Below are 23,274 nucleotides of genomic sequence, written 5' to 3' on the forward strand. Positions count from 1 at the left end.
ACAATAAAAACCAAACAACTCATTCTTTCATGAGCCGCAATGCAACGTGGTGTGAGTACGAGACGGTGCTGGTGGTGGTCCTTGATCAATAAACCTCAGTGGGCCTTACCTGGTAAAAAATATATAGGTTTTATAGAATCGTCCAAACTCAGCAATTCTAAAATGTAAAATATTAACATTAACAATAGGTGATGAATATATATTGTTTAGGTTATGAAGATTTAAATCTTCGATATTTTTACGCAGCCAGAGGCTGTTCGCTGTTGTAAAGCATGAGACCACCCACCCTGGGACCTGACCACTCTACCGCACGCCCTCCCAGCCACCCTCCCTCCCTACCTCACCGCCTGCTCGCCCTCCCTTCAAGCCATCCTCCTGCCCATCTGTCTCCCCTCTCACCAAATAACCCCTCCACTCACTCAACCTCCACCACCACCACCACTCACTCGCACCTTCGATTAGCACGAGTGGCTATGTACGCTGCGAAATAACATCAACATACATACTCACCCACACACCCACTCACCCAACCACTCACCCACACACGAAACCAATCACCCACCTACACACTCACCCACACACCTTTGATTGGCACGGTTGACTACGTACAGTGAAAAAGAAGTTCAACATACATACAACCACCGTCCACTCAGAAAAATATGGTGTCGTAGGAATAAAAAAACAAAAAAATTATTGACAGATGAACAGAGGATGCATGAAGCCAGTAGGTAAAATATTAGTTGATGAAGGTTGAAGACGATTACAGACTGCGAAGCTTAAATAAACAAACAAAAAATGGATAGAGACGCAGATGGGGAAAAACAAATTAACCATTACCATCAGAATGTTTGTTCAAGGTGCGGTTCCACTGTGTGCAATGCATACAGCCTGACCCTAGCTGGTTAATCAGCCTGTGGGACAAACCATTATCGCTGTGTGCCTGGCTGCTGGGTTTTGTTTGTACAATTATTATGTCACTTGAGACCAGTCAAAGCTATGCATATATGATGAACTTATTCCACACCAACTGTGCTAATCGGAAGTGCAGGGGAAGGACAAAATCTAATCACAAAAAGCAATTTTAGCTAACACAGTGCGTGACTGTAATGCCACGTCTACAAGGTGAGCGCGGCCGCCGTGTGGAACATTCCAGGGCGTGTCTCGACGTATTTATAACTTAACTGCAGGTAAAGTCAGTTCATTTCCTTGTTCGTCTCCGCTGTGTGAGCAGCTGCTGCCGCTGCGATAGCTCCTCCGTGAGCCGCGGCGAGCGACTGAGTCCGAGTGAAGCCATGGGCCATGGCGAACGCGTCTCCCAGTGATTGTGTAGACAGTGAGCTGAGCTGCCCCATCTGCCTGTGCACGTTTGAGTGCCCCTCCACTTTGAGCTGCGGACACTCGTTCTGCCTCCGGTGTCTGGACGGTGCCTGGGAGAGAGCGAGCAGCTTCAGCTGCCCGCAGTGCCGAGCGACCTTCCCTGAGCGGCCCCAGCTGAAGAGGAACGTGGCGCTCGCAAACCTGGTGGAGCAGCTCAGAGTTGGAGAGAGGATGGCCGGAGTTGTCTTCTGTGACACCTGTGATGACAGGATGACTCGTGGAGTGAAGACCTGCCTCAGGTGTGAGATGTCCTTGTGTGAGTTCCACCTGAAGCCTCACCTTAAAAACCCCAAGTTTAAGGACCACGTCCTAGTGGCTCCCATTGTTAATGTGGAGGAACGGAGATGCAAGAAGCATGAAGATCCTTACCGGTTCTACTGCAAGCAGGACGGCGGCCTGGTCTGCACGGTCTGTTCCATCACTTGTGCACACAAACGACATGATGTCATCGCACTGGAAGATGAGCACAAGACACGGAAGGTGAAGTGCTTCATGGGGCGCATGCAAGCCACTCAAACGATACCGGAACACATTGATAAAATCTGTCACTGGGCAAACAACATCTGATGGTAATCATCACCATGGGTTTTTTTCCTCTCCACAGTTTCTTGTTTTTCCGACTGTTCAGTCAGTAGAGGGTGAGTTGCTAGCATATTTTCTAATGGGCATTTCAGGGCCACCACTGTGGATGGCTCCGTGTGGCATGGGGCTGAGAGGCAGCCGCTCAGGGAGTGGAGTCTCCTCTGGTGACTTCGTCTCTTACAGAGTGGAGTCGGAGCAGAGACGCGAGCGGTGGAGAAGAAGAGGAAGAAGGCGGAGACGTCCGTGGGACGGATGAAGGCCGCTCGCAAGGCCATGCAGGTACCACGTGTGGGCACTGTGCCCCCGTGACCTCCACCCTGCGTGGAGTCAGTGAGACTAACTCCGTAGATTCAAGTGAACTTTGTTAGTCTTGAGTCAATGGGTAATAGCTGTGTAGGCTATTGTATTATGGTTATGGGTTCTTGAAATATATATTTAACCAAATGCAACGTTTATATACAAATTTCACTTCTTGTGTGACTGCAAATCACGTCGCAGGATAACTTTAATGACTTGCAATGAGTGAGATAAACTCAAAACTAAACTCCGATTATTTTACCAGGTAAGGCCACTGAGCTTTTATCTCTTTTTCAGAAGCGACCTGGCCACAAATGTACATTTTAAAAAGCGGCTTATCATCTATCATGTGGAAATTTTTAGCAGCCAACTACTCTAAACGCGTGATGTTGATTCTAAATGTGGAGGACCTGGAGAAAAATGCATGCGACTACGGAACAATGGAGAGACATGAAAACTCCAGGGATACAGGCATCAGGGGCGGGATCGAACCCAGCGACCTCCTGTGCACCAGGCGAGATAGTTAACATCTCCTAGCCACCGCGATTATGATGAGAAAGAGAGATGCAGACGCTAAATATACAGCAGCGGGTGTTCGGGTCAGGTCGAACCCACGATCTCTGTATACCAGGCGAGGTAGTTAACATATCCGAGTCACCACGGCGAGATATACAAAAATCACGGAGCAGCCACGACGAACAAGGAAACGAACTGACTTCACCTGCAATTAAATTATAAACACCACGAGACGCGCCCTGGAATGTTCCACGCGGCAGCCCGTGCTCACCTGTGTAGACGTGGCATTACATTCACACGCAGTGTGAGGGTTTAAGAGTCGCAATTTATATTTATACAAAACCCCACGGTAACCAAGGAAATAGTGATGGTTTGTCCCACATACTGGTTTGGGTGCCGTGGTGGCGAGATGTTAACTCCCTCGCCTGGTATGCAGGATTTCGTGGGTTAAATGCTGACACTGCTGCCTCTATATTAAGAGTTTACATGTTCTTCCCGAGATAATTCCATTATCGCCCCAACACCCTGGTCATTAAACTTATTTTATGTCTCTGTCATCCCTGGTCTCCCCGACCAAGCCCTGTACTTTGTAACATCTGATCAGGAGACCATGCAAACTCCAAATATACAGGCGTCACAGTCGGGATCGAACCCACGGCCATCCTGTATTTCAGGCGAGGTAGTTACTAGCTCGCCACCGTGGCGCCCTATATAATAAAACTTTGTGGAGCAATGCTTGTATTGAATTAATGACCAGCAATTAATTTTAAAAAATATGACCAAACACGAGAGCTGAAGAGATACGACAAATGTTATAAAAATGGAGTGGATATTGGAATGTGATTTTGTTTGTACAACTTGTGGGTCGGGTTAGAGCGATCAGCCATGCACTGCTATGCTTCGTAGGCTTCAGAGAGTTGTATTACCCGACCCTCAACAACTACCCAGCAGGCTGTGGTAATCAAATAGCATTCTACTCGCAAAAACATCACCGGGGTCACAACAACTCTCCTCGCTCAGCAGAGACAACACTGCACACAGGTTCATCTGATCTGAAAGCACGTGTTCACGTACAGTACACCATCATAGAGTTGTGCACTTACTACAGTGTAGTTAGTTTTCTTTAATAATAGTGAATAGAAGACTTGGGTTGGTGTACTTCAACTTCTTTATTTCGTTGTCACCAATTGTATACCACAGCAATACTTGTTCAAACCAACCCTGTTCCCTCGTTTCACAATCCTTTTAAAGCCTCCTCTCCGCCCTTCTCCACCAATCATCCTTATCCAATTTCCGGCTCTTCTACGATCCGTTTCTCCGCACCAATCCAATCAGTCATCCACTCACCAATCGGATTGCGTGTCGTACACGTCAGTGCTTACACCCCCAGTCTCTTTTCCTTGCCTGGCCATGCTGTGTGTGCGTGCCGCCAGTGACCACTGACCTCCGACTCTTCCTTGGTGTATTCCCCGTGTGCGTGATTGATGTGTGCAGCATGTGTGATGTCGAGTGCGGAAGATATGCATGTTCTTTGTGCGGTGCAAGTGTGTGAGGATGGATGAGACATCCTCGACATCACCCCTTACCCCCACTCCCCACCTCCCTCTGTTGAGATGGAGCCATGACCAGGCCCGAGTAACTCTGCTCCCCAGCCAAAGAAAACACAACACGGTCAGGACCCCCATGCACGCATAATGACAACACATCTGAAGAAATCAAGTGCGAAAAGCAGTACAAAAAAACTGAATAAATTAATGTAAACAATGGACAAATGCCCACGAGCATCCGACATACCAGTTGAACCAAGGAGACACACACAAAAATAAAGAGAGAGCAAGTGAAGAGAAAAATATTTAAAAAAACAATTTCCCCCTTCAGCATGTGAGCTGCCTCCGTCGCTAATATCCCCCGGGATCAGTTACCGCAGCTGAACACGAGAGGGCCCCAGGGATGTCTTCGCTCACTGCTGCACGGTTCACATCCCGGGGTTGCGGCTACATCCCCGGCTGCACCCGGTGTGCCGTTCATCTGTACCCCTGCAGGAGGAACAGGAGCCGGTCTGTCCATTGGGCGAGCAGCCATCCACGAGCATGACAACCTCTCACCACCCGACCGAGGTGACGATGAAGGCAGTGAAAATGTGGATGCACGAGGGGGTGGCTCATCCACAATGTAGAGTTTCAGCCAAGAGGGGTGATCGTACCACCGACGTTTCCCCAACTAAATGCAGACACACTAGGGTTGAAGTACCAGCGCCACAGTGACCGGTGCTTGCCACGGTTTATGCAGTTTCGCCGAAGTGCATAGCAGCACCTGTGGACAGTGCAACCAAGCCAGGTCACCCACCGCAAAGGGGTCCATGGTCACCGACTTAGCCCGCAAGCGTTCGTTCGCTGCCTGCACTCACGCGGACGCCGCAGAAGCTGTGCCGCGAGCCTTGCGTTAATGCTACAGTGAGTGGCGTTCACAAAGTGACACATCTCCGAGATTGTGCACCATACCACCCATTTGAGAATGGTACGGGGAAGTCCGCACCTTCTTGACCCCTAACATGTCGCACACATCCTGTAAAACACATCCTGTAAAAGCTCGGAGAAGTTTGGCCTCTGATCTATCAACAGGCGTTCAGGAGCCCCCTTGTGAGCTACATACCCATTAACAAAGCCATTCGTTATGGATACCGCGGTCTGATTGACCAACGGCCATGTGAAGGCCAGTGGGTAATGTATTTCATACCCACTAACAGGTATCTATAACCCCGAGTGGCTTGAAATGGACCCAATATATCAAGGGCAATGAGCTTGTTGACCCTAGAGACTTTGATTCGCTTGCAGGGGGGTGTGTAGCATGGCAGCTGAAGGCTTCCTGCACGCACAGTCCGAGCGGCCCATCACCCAACGATGAACACCAGCAGACATGCCCGGCCAAAAATAGCAGAGGGGTATCCCTGCCTATGTCTTATGGCTGCCCAAATGGAGCATACAGCTGACTCCGCAGGGAAGAGGGCACCACCAAAACCCTGTGGCCTACAGTCGTGTGCCAGGGTATCAACAGTCCTTTCCACGTGACGAAAAACTACGCTTAAGTGGGAAGCTCAGCAGTGCTCGCCACCTCCACCAGCTGCTGAAGCGGTGCCAAGGCAGCATCCACCTGATGGAGGTCCCTCCATCCATCCAGGATCAGCCCTATGTCGCAGTAAACTAATGCTAATGACCCCACCTCGTCTGAGTCCCTAACGGGAATCGGGGCTACAACTTCAGGCGCCGATGTGGCTGCAGGCTCACGGTGTGGGAACCCATCACCACAGGTGCACATAATGGGAGCTGGTAACTGGAACAACACATCAGCATTCGTGTGTCTCAACCCTTTCCAGCGCGCCACTCGGCATGAATATTTCTGCAGTCGCTCAAGCCACCGAGCTATCTAACCCACCGGCTGGTCAATGCGAAGTGAATAATGCAACGCCACATTATCCATCCAGACAGTGAACTCATGGCCATACAGATAGGTGCGAAACTGTTGAAAAATGTGGACGGTGGCGAGCAGCTCCCAGCGGGTAATGGAATATAGCTGTTTGGCCTGTGCTAAGACGTGACTCCCATAGGTGATCACGACCTCCCTAGCCTCATGATTGGAAAATAATAGCCCCAATCCACATATCGCTAGTGTCCATATCCAAGACGAAGAGAAGTGAAAATTGGGCTATGCTAGGGGCGGTGCTTCTGTCAGACACTGGCGCAGTGTGAAGAATGCATCAGTCTCATCCTGACCCCAATGGAACGTCTGTCCCTTTGCCATGAGCACATGCAAGTGCTTAGGAATGTGGCGAAATTTTCAACAAAGCAGCCGTAATATGACACAAACCCCAATAATATGCGGACCTCAGTCACAGAAGTGGGAGTGGGCCAATCACGTATGCACGCCGTTTTGTCCAGATCTGTTGCGACCCGAGACACATTGACGACATGACCCAAGTACTGAATCAAGGACCAAACCAGATGACACTTGGAGGGTTTCAATTTAAGGTTCCCATGCCAAATTTTCTAAAAGACCTGTTGCAACCGGGCCAAGTGTTCCTCGAACGTGCAACCAAAGGCAATTACATCATCTAAATAGATGAGGCAGGACTCCCACTGTAACCCCGCAAGTACCAACTCCATCAACCATTGGAACGTGCCAGGAGCTGTCTGCAAACTCATCGGCAGAGAGTTGAATTGAAAAAGAACTTCAGATTATCTGAACGTAGTTTTTGCTCTAGATTCGCCATCCAGTGGTAGCTGGATAAATCCCGCTAAAAGGTATAGTGTGGAGAAAAATGTTGCCACTGCGAGTGCATCCAACAATTGAACAATTTGCGGGAGTGAGTAAGCGTCCGCAAAGGTGACTTTGTTCAGGAGTCTGAAGTCTACACAAAACCGCAGAGTGCCATCCAATTTCTTGACCAGAACAACTGGTACCCCCCACTGAAACGTAGATGGTGATATAATGTCAGCCTTCAACATCTCCTGTACTGATCGATGGATATGCACCTTCTCCATAGAACTCATTCGATAGGTGTTCTGTCGAATGGGTAGCGTGCCATCCAGATCGACGTGGTGCTCCATCAGCGCAGCGTGGCCTATGCTCAGCACAGAGCATCACCTCGCCACCCCTCTTCTCTACAATGCACCACACGCATTGTTGATCTCGCGGCCATGCCCCAGAGCTGGCTTGCTGTCCTCTTCCGACCTGATGGTCGCTGTCTTCTCCCGCTGGTAGCTGTCTTGTCGAGCTGAATTGTCGAGCTGAACTGTGTGTGTCGTGTTGCTGTTTATATCCGAAAAAATTATCCTCTGCACATCAATTGCGAGAGGAAAAAAAACAGATGCTTACTCCGTCATGCTCTCTCACAAAGGACCGGATTCCTTTGATCTCGCTCTGCGTTGTGGGGGGGGGGGGGGTCTGTACGTGTGTCCGTGTGTGTGTGTCATTTATTAAGCCATCTGTTTCTCTCCCTGGCCTGATCACCGTCGCCCTCCTCAAGCCATCCCTTCATCAGTGGGCCCAGATGCCTTCACGGCAATAAAAATATTAATTTCCTTCGCTCTGAGTGTTACATTCCTTGCTCTCCCGTGCTGCGGGAAGACAATGACGGTTGGGAGGCTCCTTCCCTATGGGATATCTATCTTGGTTGTGTAAGTTTGACCTCTTTCGCCTCATCCCTTCTCGATAACCCTCGGTTTAATACTGCATACATTTATTTGGTTTATGTTTCTTAAGATTTGTGATTTAACATTGTCATCACCACATATTTTTTTATGGTTTATAAATTTCGTCCCCCCGTCTGTATCCGGGGATCGGTGCTGTTATGCTTGAGCAATTCTTTGATGTCCTGAGTTTTAGAGGTATAACTAAGCTTCGGTTAAGCTTCTTGGCTGCTGGAATTCATTTATTTGGTTTTTGTAAAGTTACGTAAATGGCAAGATGTAGTGTAATTTAAGGTGAATAACGTTAGTATCAATATTATGTATGTGTAGATTGTAGTCTATTTTTTTTCTTAGTGAGTGTGTAGATTCCTATAATGTCAGCTTATGCTTGTTGTTGAGTTCCTTGGACTTCTGTTAATTCAAATAACCAAAACATGTCTGTCCGGTTTTCGCCGCCCGGAAAGCTGGCGAGGTTTTTTGTCTCTCAATAGGAATTCCCTCCACCCCTTTCTCTTTGTTTTGGGTTTATTACTTTTTTATGGCTATCTCCGGCGGCCTGGTGTGTGTGAGGGGAGGCTGCTGTGAGGGGAGGGGTTATTCACCTCACCCCCCTGGCCTCCAAGCGACACCACGATTGATAAAAAAAAATCGGCAAAATCATTATTAATATAAATTTTGGAAAAAGACCTATATATACAACTAGGGTTCCCCTTATTTCTGGCAACAAAACAGGTATTAAGATTTTCATGTAAAGCTTTTCAGACTGCAGGGATTCATATTCTTGGTTCTTTCGGTAAAGTCACGGAGAAGGGAAACAATAAAAAATAATAAAAATATAAAACAATTATATTCTCATGACGTTTCGACTGCAACACAAGCAATCATCATCAGGTGTGAAATCCACAGCAAGAAAAAAATTCTTGCTGTGGTTTTCACACCTGATGATGATTGCTTGTGCTGCAGTCGAAACGTTGTGAGAATTTTATTGTTTTATATGTTTATTTGTATTTTTTTATTGTTTCCCTTCTACGTGACTTCACCGAAAAAAAACAATAATATGAATAGGTGTTAAGATGTTAAAACGAAAAAAGGGGAAAGTCTATTCTCATAATATAAACCTAGCCTGACTTAAATGTCTGGGTTTAGTGTTTTGCATAGGTAACAAGCCTTTCCCCACTCTCCCACCTTGTGATGTGGCCCTGATATTAATTGATATAATCCATCACACAACCTTTGCAGGATTCCATGGTCCAGACCAAGGCTCGCATCTCAGGCGAGTTCACTCGCATGAGGGCGACGCTGAATGAGGACGAGAGGGCGGCTCTGGACCGCGTGAACATGAAGGGGAGCGAGCTGCTGTCAATGATCGAGGAGAACATCGCTCATTATGAGCGCGAGATCAGTGAGCTCCAGGAAGAAGCCACGCGCCTGCGCGCTCTGCATGAGGAGAGGGACTCGCTCACGTTCCTGCAGGTAGAGTGCTCGCTGAGCCTGGGCGAGTGTCCCAGTTTGACAGAGCCCTCAGCAGTAGAGAAACTCCTGGCTAAGGGTTAACGTATATTAACACATCTATGTGTGTGTATTCACCCATGGTTGCTGAGCACAGGCCCCAAGCTTGGACCAAAAAGTGACTGGCTACTGACAGCTTCTATAGTACATCAAATAACAACGAACACACAGTTATAGGAACCTGGGAATAGAGACTAAGCGAGGAAATTTCAAGGATGTTTAGTGAGGAAAGGAGAAAGAGAAATGTGGTGTCCTACAAAAAGGTGGTTAACCCTTTCCCATTCTCAGCCGTCTGCAAGTTTCAGTTAGCGTAAATTTTATTCAGAGAGGTATGGCACCTTTGTTTTAAACACATTATACTCACTGCAGAGAATGGTAGCGACACGACCGCACTCTGCGATAGTGGGCGCCAAACTGTGCCAAACGCCCTCCTGCACGGCATTGTGGGAGCCTTTGTGCTGATAAAAGTTATATTATTTTACTTCTGATGATGTACACATATGTACACGTACGTCATCGGAATTGGAAGAAAAACTTGTTATTAGTACACTTTTACACGTAGGCTTTTGCGACCAATAGCATCCATAATAGAGGTGTTTGGGTTAGATCGCGTAAATATATGTGTCGTTAAAACCCGCCACCACACGACACAGCCAACTAGTAAGGGTTGTCACGTAAACAGAACATGCCAATTCATCACTAGTACAGCACACCGGTGTGTTGGAGAGCCAAGCCACAACATTTACAAACTGAGTACGCATTCCCTTAGAAATTTCAGACAGCATAAGCTGTGCAAATTTTATGACGTCAGAGCTCAGCGTTCGGTAGTTTTTGCTGCTTCACACAAACACATGCATTTTCTGCTTTATATTTAAGAGCAAGCAGAAAATAGTCGAGTGGGGGGGGGGGGGGGGGGGGGTGCGTGACGTCGATAGGCACATTGCGTAACGCTGCCACATGCGGGTGACATCACAGATTTGACGTCACCGCTCACTTGCCGTGCAATATATTATATCCATTATTGCGCCCCCCTTCCCCCCCCCCAATAATACAAAAGTCTATTTTCATACGTTTTGCATTGGGTACAGTCTGGAAGCTACCCACATGCTAAATTTTAAGTTTGTTGCATGTTGGGAAGTATGCTAAACATTTTGGACAAACATTCACAAATTTCCCTTTTATAGAAATATGGATTATTGGTAAATCTGTCCATTTTTTCTTCCACAGGGTCATATGAAGAAGACAGAGAGGTACCTTGGTGCACTAACAGGCTGAGGCTGGGTTTGCTCACCATGTGAATGCGTTAGCAGGAGAGGGATTGGCATGTAAGGTTTGGCGTTTAAGGGTTGGTGTTTAAGGGTTGGCGTTTAAGGGTTGGTTTTTAAGGGTTGGCGTTTAGATTAGCATTGGAGGTTTGGTTTTCAAGGCTTGGTGTTTAAGGGTTGTCGTTTAAGGTTTGGTGTTTAAGGGTTGGCGTTTAAGGGTTGGTTTTTAAGGGTTGGCGTTCAAAGGGTTGGAGTTTATGGGTTGGCGTTTAAGGGTTGGTTAGCGTTTAAGGATTAGTGTTTTGGGGGTTGGCGTTTAATGATTGTATTTAAAAGTTGGCGTTTCAGGGTTGGTGTTATAAGAGTTGGTGCTTAGATTAGCATTTGAGGGTTGGTTTTCAAGGGTTGGTGTTTAAGGGTTGGCGTTTAAGGGTTGGTTTGTGTTTAACGTTTAGTGTTTAGGGGTTGGCGTTTAAAGTTTTGTGTTTAAAGGGTTGGCGTTTAAGGGTTGGAGTTTAAGGGTTGGCGTTTTAAGGGTTGGTGGTTTAAAAGTTGGCGTTTAAGTGTTGGAGTTTAAGGGTCGGATTTTAAGGGTTGGCGTTTCAAGGGTTGGAGTTTAAGGGTTGGCGTTTAAGGGATTTAAAGAATTCAGCAAAGAATCAGCGAGAGTTACTGTGTCTATCTCTATATCTGTCTCTCTCTCTCGCGAGGTCTCTGTGTGTCTCCTGTGTCCATGTCTTTGTTCCACCTCCTTTGTTGGTCTCTACTACTATTGGTTTCTGCTACTGTATATCTAACTTGTACCCTATAGTGGCACAGTCTATTGTATAGGATCTTTACTTAAAAATGACTTTTTCCACCTAAAGTCAGGGGGGGTATTGCAGAGTTTAGCAACACAGTGGCTGAGTGTTTCCGTGTCTTTTCTCTGTTTCCCCGTGTCTGTGTATATATTATATTATGCATCAACGCATACATCTTCCTCTGTCCATAGTTGTGCAATATTCCTTAAGGACCCTGTACTCGTTCTCTGCAACGTTGACGTTTTTGTTTCGTTGTTGCCGTGCTCACGCACCACAAATCTCCTTCGTAAGATAGCCGGGCAACTGGTTAAACGGGACCAACCGTGTTACAAATCAAAATAAACTTGATATTGAACATTACCCCGCCCACCTCCTACGGGATTCTACCCTCAAGTGATTTTATTCTCCTCATCTACCCTGTGCTGTATCAGTGCTGTGTCTGCACTGTTTGTACGTCTGCGTGTTGACACACAATCGTGTGAAGTCCTCTCTCCCTCCCCTGTGCGCTTAGGACTGAGCACCCCCCACCACCCGCTCCTCCGAGTGACTTGACTTTGGGTGACGTGAGCTGGCTGAGTGGAGTCATTGAGAAGCTCAAGCTGTCTGCACCATGTGAGTTCACATGTATGTATGTATGTTCAACTTATTTTCCACCGTACATAGCCAACTGTGCTAACAACCGCCATTCGCCACTAAGTGGTGGTTACTTCACCACGGCGCTAGTGCCAGGATACGTGTACGTTAAGACCACGTGAAGTATCGAACGCCTGCTGACAGGTCACGGGACAAACCCAGGTGCCATGGGTCGATTGACTGAAGTGACTGGCCGATGTACCACCTGTGCCCCCTACTGTGCCAAGGAGACAGACCAAAGGATAGACACACATACAAATAAATCCAGGCAGGTTTAGAGCACATCTATTTGTTTTTGCTAGTGGCAGATGGTATCCTATTCATCATCATCATTCCCCAAATGAGTTTTATAAAACCTGGCTCAGTTTAAAGGGGAGGCCTGTGCTGTTGAAACAGCCAAGCCAAAATAGCAGGGCCCTGGGTTCAAGCCCCATTTGTAACTCCTATCCAGGATAGCCAATGTTCTCAAGTGCGATGAGTCTAGCCCTAGCTTAGTCTCCAATGACTGAACATCACATCCAACCCTCACCACTCATGGCACTCAGTTCATTTTCAACCAGGGGTCAGGGCATCGATATCAGTGGCGGAGGTAGACTGGAGCTCAATAACGTAGACAATTCGGCTTCTGTCTTACGGGAGTAATGACATCAACACCCTCATCATCATCCATGATCTATCCACTGCTGGATGAATGCCTCCACAAGTCAATGTATTTTATCAATTTATTATTATTCTCATTCTACATGACTTTACCAAAAGAACCAAAGAAGATGAATCATTGCAGTCATGAAGGCTTTAAATCGAAATTTAAGTCAATGTAGTTACTCCTTATCTCATTTTACATATCTAGAACACCTTTTAGCTTCATGCGCTCACATCATCGCTCCATCTCTCGGGCGAGCACTCACCATTGGCTTTCCGCTTCATCATTAGTGTCGACCACCAGACCTCGTCCATTCTGGCGATGTGTCCCGCCTGAGCACTCCTCACCATCATCACCACGATTCATGGGCAGATAGCCTGTAGGAGGTGTCCACTTCAAATTCCGTCATTTATTTCCACTTTCCTCTGTCTTGTGCCAATATTCTCAAGTAGTGCCATATCTTTCTGGCTCAATCTCTTTTCTTATTCTGTGTTAGGTCTTCCTCTATGAGTCTCTACGAATCCCTATTGGTCTCTACGAGTCTCAATGGGTATCTAGGAGTCTCAAGGCGTATCTATAGCTCTCCATATATCTCTGGATCTGTGAGTCTCTATGGATCACTGAGTCTCTGGGTCTCTATGAGTCAATCATCATCACGATCCATTGGCAGATAGCCCAAAGTAAGTGTCCAATGCATATTTCGTAATTTGTTTCCACTTTCCCCTCTACTTTATAGTGCCAATATGCTCAAGTAGTAACCACATCTTTCTGGCACCAATCTCTTGTGATGTCGGCATCAAGCCATTCTCTAGCGCCCATACTTTGTTTTACTTACCAACTGGTTTGGTGATCCTGGCACTGCGTCGGCAGTGGTGCACAATCACAAATAACAAAACAACTCAACAGATTATTCAGAGCACACACGTATTTATACACGTGATATGAAGAAGGACATTGCCCGAAACGTCCACTACTATATTTTTCCTTTTAAGGTAGTCTTATTGATGAATGCGAGTGTTTTTTACGTAGTTTTAGCCGGCTCTTGCAGACTTCTCTCAGCCCTACCCCTGGCTATCTCCTCAGACACTCTCCATCCCGGGCTCCAATAACGACCCCGCTTTCGTCACCCGATCCCCCTTAAGTTTCCAGAGGTGACATGACATCATCGCGCCTCACCGTGCGCATGACGTTATGTCTCCATACTACTCCTCTACATATGTATGCATGTTGAACAAATTTTGCACCATACGTAGCCAACCATGCTAATCTATGGGTCTCTGTGGGTCTCTATGGGGCTGGGTGTCTGTAAGTCTCTGTGTGTGAATATATTTTGAACTTCTTTTGCAACATACTGAGCCAACTGTGCTTATCGGAAGATTTGTCAGAATTTGTCAGTGTTCATGGATCTGAACAATTTAACACAATAGGGGCCACTGCACTGATTGAAAACTTTCACTGATTGGACACATGCTATGCTGCTTTTCATTGTCAAGTTCAGATGTCTAATAGCACTCCCACCTGCTCCCCCCACACTTGCTCATAGACGTAAAGTGTGGCTGTTATATCACGTGTTATTACCTGAGAAATTGAAAAGGGATGAGAGCCTCTCAGTAAAATAGTGAACATTCTGATTCATTTAAAATTGATTAATACGGAATGGGCGAAGTGTCCATTCCAATGTAACAGATGAGTCCAAGGACAATGCATAAATTATCAGAGTATTGTTTTTTGTTTACATTTTGACTGCAAGTATTGTGGTTAATGTAGATATGATTCCTTGCAAAAGGTGTCAGTTTTGTTGCCATAAAAAAGGGGAAACCCCTATTAGTATATTTTGGTACTGTCAAAGGAGGCCTCATGATTAGTGAGGTGCTGTTGCTATTTTGCGTGAAAATGTTTAACAAACAGACGCTATGGTTGTGTTTAATATGATTCATTGTTAGTACCGTACTTGAGGCTGGGAGATCCAGACTCAGACACCTTTAAGATTCTTGGGGTGCATTGTTGATGCCTGAAACTCTCAGAATCAAAGGCACCTCCTGGATTCTGTGTTCATATTCAGATGTTTATCAGAAAGCCAGACCAACGCATAAGCTTGGTTGGCTGTGCAAAGCACGAGACAGGAAAAAAGGTAATTACAATAAAACATATATCAATATATCTATACATTGATATATAGCACACACACAAACACAGATGAGTGTACATCACTCTTACATTGCCTCTATTAACACCACACGTGTGCAGTGCCGGATTAAGCTCGTGCAGAGCCTGTAGCATATATTTTAAAGAGGCCCTAAATAAATAACAATACACGTAAATATTAAAATACATATGTTTAACTTGCAAAGTAAGGTAATTTAATCTTTTCAATTCCTATACAGCCAGATAATACGACAAATCGCTAACATTAAACACCCAGTCGTTCATAAAAGTTGAAGGCAGTATAGTACTATAGTAATAGCGCAAGTGTAGAATCAATGAAGTAGAATTGAGACCTTGAAAGCATTTAGGCCCTCGAAAGTGCCCGGGCCCATAGCATTTGTAGCTACTTTTGCTACGAGGATAATCTGGCACTGCACACACACGAGTGTACATCACTCTTACATGGCCTCTATTAACACCACACGTGTGTATACGATCGAGTTAGCAAGCTGTTGCTATCATGCGTGTGAGTGTGGTTTATACACACGCTATTATGCCGAAGATTCTTAGGATTTCATTATTAGAGTACTTGAGGCTGAGAGATCCAGACTCAGACGAGTTGAGGATTCTTAGGGTTCGTGTTACAGCCTGAAGCTCTCAGAATCGAAGGACACTTTAGTGTTTATTAGACAGCCAGACCAAGGCATAACCTAAATCACTACACAGGCAACAAGAAGTTAAGTACAAAAGAACACGAATCGATATCTACCGATACGTTGATATAGACAGAGATCCCTCGTATGGCCTTAACAGACTCTTGGGGCAAGTGCTGTTAGCGAGCTCCTATGAAGGCCGGCACGGCCTTCATAGGAGCTCGAGTGTACATCACTACACCATCACACACACGAGTGTACATCACTACACCATCACACACACACACACAGAGTGTGCATCACTACACTATCACACACACAGAGTGTACATCACTACACCATCACACACACACGAGTGTACATCACTACACCATCACACACACAGAGTGTACATCACTACACTATCACACACACACACACGAGTGTACATCACTACACTATCACACACACACAGAGTGTACATCACTACACTATCACACACACAGTGTGTACATCACTACACTATCACACACTCTACTATCACACACACACACACGAGTGTACATGACTACACTATCACAGACACACACACACGCGTGTACATCACTACACTATCACACACACGAGTGTACATCACTACACTATCACACAGACACGAGTGTACATCACTACACTATCACACACACAAAGTGTACATCACTACACTATCACACACACACGAGTGTACATCACTACACTATCACACACACACACACGAGTGTACATCACTACACTATCACACACACACAGAGTGTACATCACTACACTATCACACACACGAGTGTACATCACTACTATCACACACACACAGTGTACATCACTACACTATCACACACACAGAGTACATCACTACACTATCACACACGCATACAGTGTGCATCACTACACTATCACACACACAGAGTGTACATCACTACACTATCACACACACACAGTGTACATCACTACAACAACAACAACAACCGCCATTCGCCACTAAGTGGCGGTGACGTCACCACGACGCTTGTGCCAGGCTATGTGCACCCTGAGGCCACGGGAAGTGTCGAACGCCCGCTGGCAGGAGGTCACAGGGCAGACCCAGGTGCCACGGGTCGACTGACTGAGATGATTGGCTGATGCACCACCTGTGCCCCCTACTGTGCCAACCTGCTGTGCTTTAGCCACCCGGCGCTCCGCTCGCTGTTGTGAGCGTCGCTCCTCCGCCCTCCGTTGTTGTTGGAGGGCGACTGCCTCCAACTGCCCAGTAGCATCCTTCACGAGCCTCCTCCACAGAGGCCGATCTTGACACCGCTGGTACCAGTCATCGGCAAGTCCACTCAGCTCCACGTCCTCCTGTACCACATCACTCCATCTCTTCTCTAGCCCGTGCCGCGCCCGCTTAGCTCCCTCAATCCGGCCAAACAAAAGCTGTTTCGGCATGCGGTGGCTGGACATGCGGGCTACATGACCCAGCCATCGCAGCCTTGCCTGCCGGAGGAGCTCACCGATGGGACCCTGCCCAGATCTTTCAAGGATATGTGAGCTCCTCACACAATCCAGTCTGGTTAAACCCAGGATGGATCGTAGGCAGGCCAGCCTAAATGTTTCTAACCGGCGAAGATGTTCCATTAGGGGGGTCCACGTTTCGCAAGCGTAGAGAAGGGAGGGAATGACCGTGGCCGAGAAGACCTGAAGCTTAGTGCGGAGCGACAGACCAGGTAGCTTCCACACAGCGTTACGCAACCGATGAAAAGATATTGCCGCTCGACTGATTCGGAGTGAGACCTCTGCTGTTAAACTGGAGCCAGTCATAAGCACACTGCCCATGTATGGGAAACTCTCCACTCTCTCCACAACTGCCCCATCACCGATTGGGAGTTGTGGGGGTGGAGTGTCCGATGGTACAAAATACCCAGGCAGGTGCTTAGTTTAGGTGGGGCTGATGGTAAGGCCCCACCTCTTAGTGGCACGCTCCAGTCTCAGCAGCAGCATCACTACACTATCACACACACACACAGTGTACATCACTACACTATCACACACACGAGTGTACATCACTACTATCACACACACACACAGTGTACATCACTACACTATCACACACACACACAGAGTGCACATCACTACACTATCACACACACACACGAGTGTACATCACTACACTATCACACACACACAGAGTGTACATCACTCCACTATCATACACGCACACAGTGTACATCGCTACACTATCACACACACTGAGTGTACATCACTACACTATCACACACACACACACGAGTGTACATCACTACACTATCACACACACACAGTGTACATCACTACACTATCACACACACACACGAGTATACATCATTACACTATCACACACACACAGAGTGTACATCACTACACTATCACACACACACACACACGAGTGTACATCACTACACTATCACACACAGAGTGTACATCACTACACTATCACACACACACACAGTGTACATCACTCCACTATCACACACACACACGAGTGTACATCACTACACTATCACACACACGAGTGTACATCACTACACTATCACACACACACACACACACGAGTTTACATCACTACACTATCACACACACACGAGTGTACATCACTACACTATCACACACACGAGTGTACATCACTACACTATCACACACACGAGTGTACATCACTACACTATCACACACAGACAGTGTACATCACTACACTATCACACACACGATTGTACATCACTACACTATCACACACACAGTGTACATCGCTACACTATCACACACACGAGTGTACATCACTACACCATCACACCCACCTCGTGTGCCGGCCTTCACAGGTGCTCACCAACAGCACTTGCTCCTACAGTCTGTGAAAGGTGACACACGGGAGATGTTTGTGTTTGTTGTACACACACAGACGCTATGGCGGTGTTTATATCAACGCTGCTGCTGCTGTGATCCACTGCCTCCCACGGGCACTACCGCACAGTAGGGCTGAACGATTAATCGATTCCAAATCGAAATCGCAATTAGAAACAATGCGATTAGCAAATCGCAAAGGCTACGATTTTTTGCGATTTAAAAAGTCCTGTCAGTCTCTATTTGGAATTGTTTCGTGTTTTATTAATATGAATTTATTTAACTTAACAGTTTTTACATGTTTGATTGTTCTTTTTTAATTAAAATATTTTAATAAATACACGTTGGAAACAATTAATATCTTTAAAGTTCTCATCCTTGCAATAGAATAGAAAGAGCAGTTCATATCGTGATGGTATCACGTGGTAATGCTCCATCACGTGTTTTAAATCTATTACACAATGAATATCGAACTGAAGCTTGATTTACAATGTTTTTTAATCGCAAATCAAATCGCAATGTCAGAAAAATCGCAATCAGAGATTCTCCCCAAATCGTGCAGCCCTAGCGGACAGAGCGCCCCACCTCCTGGCACCTCGCAAAGCCCCGCACGGGCAGCCACCACCACCCTGCCTAGCAGGTGCTACAGGCTGCGGGGTCACGTGGTGGGGCAGTCACCACCCTGCCTATCAGGTGCTACAGGCTGCGGGGTCACGTGGTGGGACAGTCACCACCCTGCCTAGCAGGTGCTACAGGTTGCGAGGTCACGTGGTGGGGCAGTCACCACCCTGCCTAGCAGGTGCTACAGGCTGCGGGGTCACGTGGTGGGGCAGTCACCACCCTGCCTAGCAGGTGCTACAGGCTGCCGGGTCACGTGGTGGGGTAGTCACCACCCTGCCTAGCAGGTGCTACAGGCTGCGGGGTCACGTGGTGGGGCAGTCACCACCCTGCCTAGCAGGTGCTACAGGCTGCGTGGTCACGTGGTGGGGTAGTCACCACCCTGCCTAGCAGGTGCTACAGGCTGTGGGGTCACGTGGTGGGACAGCCACCACCACCCTGCCTAGCAGGTGCTACAGGCTGCGGGGTCACGTGGTGGGACAGTCACCACCCTGCCTAGCAGGTGCTACAGGCTGCGGGGTCACGTGGTGGGGCAGTCACCACCCTGCCTAGCAGGTGCTACAGGCTGCGGGGTCACGTGGTGGGACAGTCACCACCCTGCCTAGCAGGTGCTACAGGCTGCGGGGCTACTTGGCGGGCAGCAGCTGGCAGTGCAGACAAACGCACCGTTGTACTGTACTTCTGTGCTCTCGCCTGCCTTCGCCAACGCACGGTAACCGGCGTGGTGAAGTATGGTCAATATCCCCCACGACCCGCATGGTGCAGGGAGGCCCTCATCTAGCAGCGGATTCACAAAGTGCCCGTTAGATGTCATCACACCGCTAGCTACGCGCTACAACCTTGTGTAACAATGCCCATTATGAATTGCTCTATTGTAGTGTGCGTGCGTGTTAGTGCACGAGTGATATTGTTAAAGTGGTGCTGTTGTTACCACAACTACTGTGATTATCGTTACTGCAGACGGACGCTCACCGACTGTGGACCCAAACTCGGCCCGCAACAAACTCCAGATTTCCTCGGACCTCAGGACGGTGACGCTGACCGCTGTCTCCCAGCGTCGCCCCGATCACCCACACCGCTTTGATCGCTATGCACAAGCCCTGTGCTCAGAGAGCTTCTCGTCGGGTCAGCACTACTGGGAGGTGGACGTGGGGGGTGCGGCGGGGGGCTGTGAGGTTGGAGTCACGTACGGGACGATCGCACGGAAAGGGCGTGGTGACGAGTGCAGGCTGGGACACAACGACTCATCCTGGGTGTTATATAAAGATAACAACAGCTGCTCAGTGTGGCATGGTGGTGTAAAGACCTCAGTACCGGTGAGGGATCCTCCCCGGAGAGTCGGGTGTCACCTGCACTGGGAGGCGGGGCTGCTGTCGTTTTACCGCGCCGACTCCATGGAGCTGCTGCACTGCATTCACCACGCGTTTAGTCAGCCTCTCTACCCCGCACTGTGGGTGTTGGGTGGTGTTGGTAACTCAGTGAGGATTCTGGATCTGAGTCGTGCGTCCTGAGAGCACGGAGTGTGAGCAGCGCAGAGAAACGGGCACAACGCACAGACTCACGCACACAAAGACACAGATCCCCCGTGCAGCCTTAACAGACTGTTGGGGCAAGGGCTGATACAGACCACCTATGAAGGCCAGCACGGCACTCGAGCGGGTGGGTGGCCAACAACTCGCCCGGCCGCTTTTGTCTCCCCAGTGGTGATGCTTACACACCGTACCAGTAACTCATTTGAGGCTGAGTCGACCTAGGGGAGGCCCATGAACGGTTCACCAACACCAGTGACGATTACCAGAATATGTCCTGGTTCTTCCCTAGGTCGACTGAGCCTCAAATGAGTACCTGCTGCGATGTGTGAACATCGCCACTGCGGAAACAAAGGCGGTCGGGCGTGGTGCTGGCCACCCACCCCCTCGTGTGCCACAGTGCCGGCCTTCATAGGTGCTACTAGCAAACAGAACATGCCCCTACAGTCTTAGGGCTACACGGGGATAATTTTATTTGGGAAAGTGGGTTGGTGTGTATGCCTTTGTCTGTGTGTGTCTATGTTATTGTGTCTTTGTGTGTGTGTGTGTCTTTGTGTGTATTTTTGTTTTGGTGCTGGCCACCCACCCCCTCGTGTGCGAGAGAGCCAGCCTTCACAGGCTCTGCTACTTGCTACGAACAGCCCTTTCCCCACCAGTCTGTTAAGACTACACAGACACACACAGATAGACAAACACACTCACACACATACAAACACACAGACACACAACCAGATAGACACATGTACATACACACATACATAAACTCACAAATACACTCACAGATACATACACACAGATGCACACACAGATACAAAGACAAATATCCCCCGTATAGCCTTAACAGACTGTACGGGCAAGTGCTGTTAGCGAGCACGTTTAAAGGCCGGCACTTTACACGAGGGTGTGGGTGACCACCACCACGCCTGACCGCCTTTGTCTCCCTAGTGGCGATGTTTGCACATCGCACCAGGTACTCATTTGAGGCTGAGTCGACCTAGGAGAAGCCCATGACCGATTTACCAAAACCATTGATAACTATTATCTGAATCGGTCTTGGGTCTCCCCTAGGTCGAATCAGCCTCAAATGAGTACCTGGTGCGATGAGTAATTATCGCCCCAGGGGATACAAAGGCGGGTCTCTGCCAGGCTAGCCTTCATCGGTGCTACTCACGAGCAGCACTTGCCCCAATAGTCTATTAAGGCTACACGGGGGATTTTTGTCTTTAGTGTATGGGGTGGAGCGGTGGTGCAGTGGTTAGCACACTGGCGGGGGAGGCCGGGGGGAGCCGAGGTTCTATCTGACGCCATCGTCCCTCGCACCGCACCGCACGCCGCGTGGCGCTCAACGCCCAGAGTGCTGAGTTCCACCACGGGCGTGCTAGGAACACACGTCACGTGACACTGCGGAGTGACGCGCGCCGTCCCCTCGCGATCACTCACTCGTTGGGCGTTAAACCAGGGGTTGAATCGGATGGCATCACTAGGGGGGAAGTACTTGTGGTGTGTTCTGAGCGTCGTTGGGATAAAGCATTTTTGTTATAACCTGGGGTCGAGGGACTCCTCCACCCACCAAAGTAGTTTTATTGTACAGGGCATAGAGATAGAGAAGCCATTTTAACACGTAGTAATAGTAGGAGGGCTTTTGCCACCAATATTTTTCGTGATAAAGGTTTGTTTTGTTTAACGTTTTAATACTGGTAGGAACCTCCTGGTTACACCAGCCCACAGGGGATTATTGTGTCCGTCCGTCGTGCATCCAAAAATGGGAGGGGTAGGGCTGGGTGGAGAGGGGAGGGTGGGGAGGGGCAGGGTGGGGAGGGTGGGGAGGGGCTGGGTGGGGAGGGTGGGGCTGGGTGGGGGGTGTGAGGGGTGGGGCTAGATGGGGTGGGGCTGGTCACCCCATGGTGCCCTTATAAAACTCAACGTTTAACCTACTCACGCCGGCTTGTGCCCGCCCTCACAGTCGGGCACATTTGCGGAATACACCACGTGCCGCCATTGACCCTGGCCATTGACCGAGCAACCCAACGTTCCTAACAGCTCCCGCCGCAGGAATGTGTTTATCTGCTCTCAGACTGAGACTTTGGACCTTCAGCCACACCCTAGGATTCATGGGATAACACCTCTCTCTGCAGACAAAAATTGGAACTGTCTTTTGTCTTTGAAGTCTGTTATTTAATTAAGCCTGATATATATCTAGAGTGAAGATCTACCTTACACTACAACACGACTAATATTGTCTCAACACGCATTAATAACACGCAGACACTTTGTTATTGCTGGGAGAGAGACACGGCAAACTCCAAATATACAGCAGCTGTCACGGTCGTAATCCAACCCACGACCTCCTGCATACCAGGCGAGGGAGTTAACATCTCCTAGCCACCGCGGCGCCCCTCCGTAACGTGAGACACCAATCCAGTGTGAACCTAACTCGAGTCTCAGGCTGTTTAGCAACGCGTAAATGATTTGAGATGCATTGATTATATCGTACCAGTTGTGTACTTGTGTGAACGCTAATCGCATTGTTCTCTGGGCTGGGAGTGAGATTTCTACTTGCTTCATTGCTGGCATGGGTTTGACTTGTTTTGCTTTTATAATTTTTGTGACCCAGGTCACTCTTGTCAATGAGACTCATCCTGATCTCCTGAGTTCTCAC

General features: G+C 48.1%; 1 protein-coding gene across 1 annotated transcript; it reads left to right on the top strand.

Annotated features, from left to right (window-relative positions):
* Positions 1-1,125: 1,125 nt before the first annotated feature.
* LOC116956860 (E3 ubiquitin/ISG15 ligase TRIM25-like) lies at positions 1,126-22,381 on the top strand. The gene is made up of 6 exons (XM_032978709.2): positions 1,126-1,857; positions 2,143-2,238; positions 9,198-9,431; positions 10,695-10,717; positions 12,044-12,144; positions 20,047-22,381. Exons 1-6 carry the CDS (start codon positions 1,300-1,302, stop codon positions 20,595-20,597), a joined length of 1,563 nt encoding a protein of 520 aa, XP_032834600.2. The 5' UTR covers positions 1,126-1,299; the 3' UTR covers positions 20,598-22,381.
* Positions 22,382-23,274: the final 893 nt, after the last annotated feature.

Source organism: Petromyzon marinus, chromosome 68 (assembly GCF_048934315.1).
Source record: "Petromyzon marinus isolate PM22_M1 ecotype Great Lakes invasive population chromosome 68, UKy_Petmar_22M1.pri1.0, whole genome shotgun sequence".
Taxonomy (NCBI): Eukaryota; Metazoa; Chordata; class Hyperoartia; order Petromyzontiformes; family Petromyzontidae; genus Petromyzon; species Petromyzon marinus.

Coding starts and splice junctions, on each gene's coding strand:
- LOC116956860 (XM_032978709.2), top strand. CDS start 1,300: ATGGCGAACGCGTCTCCCAGTGATTGTGTAGACAGTGAGCTGAGCTGC. Junction 9,432..10,694: donor ACTCGCTCACGTTCCTGCAG/GTAGAGTGCTCG, acceptor TTTCTTCCACAG/GGTCATATGAAGAAGACAGA. Junction 12,145..20,046: donor GCTCAAGCTGTCTGCACCAT/GTGAGTTCACAT, acceptor TCGTTACTGCAG/ACGGACGCTCACCGACTGTG.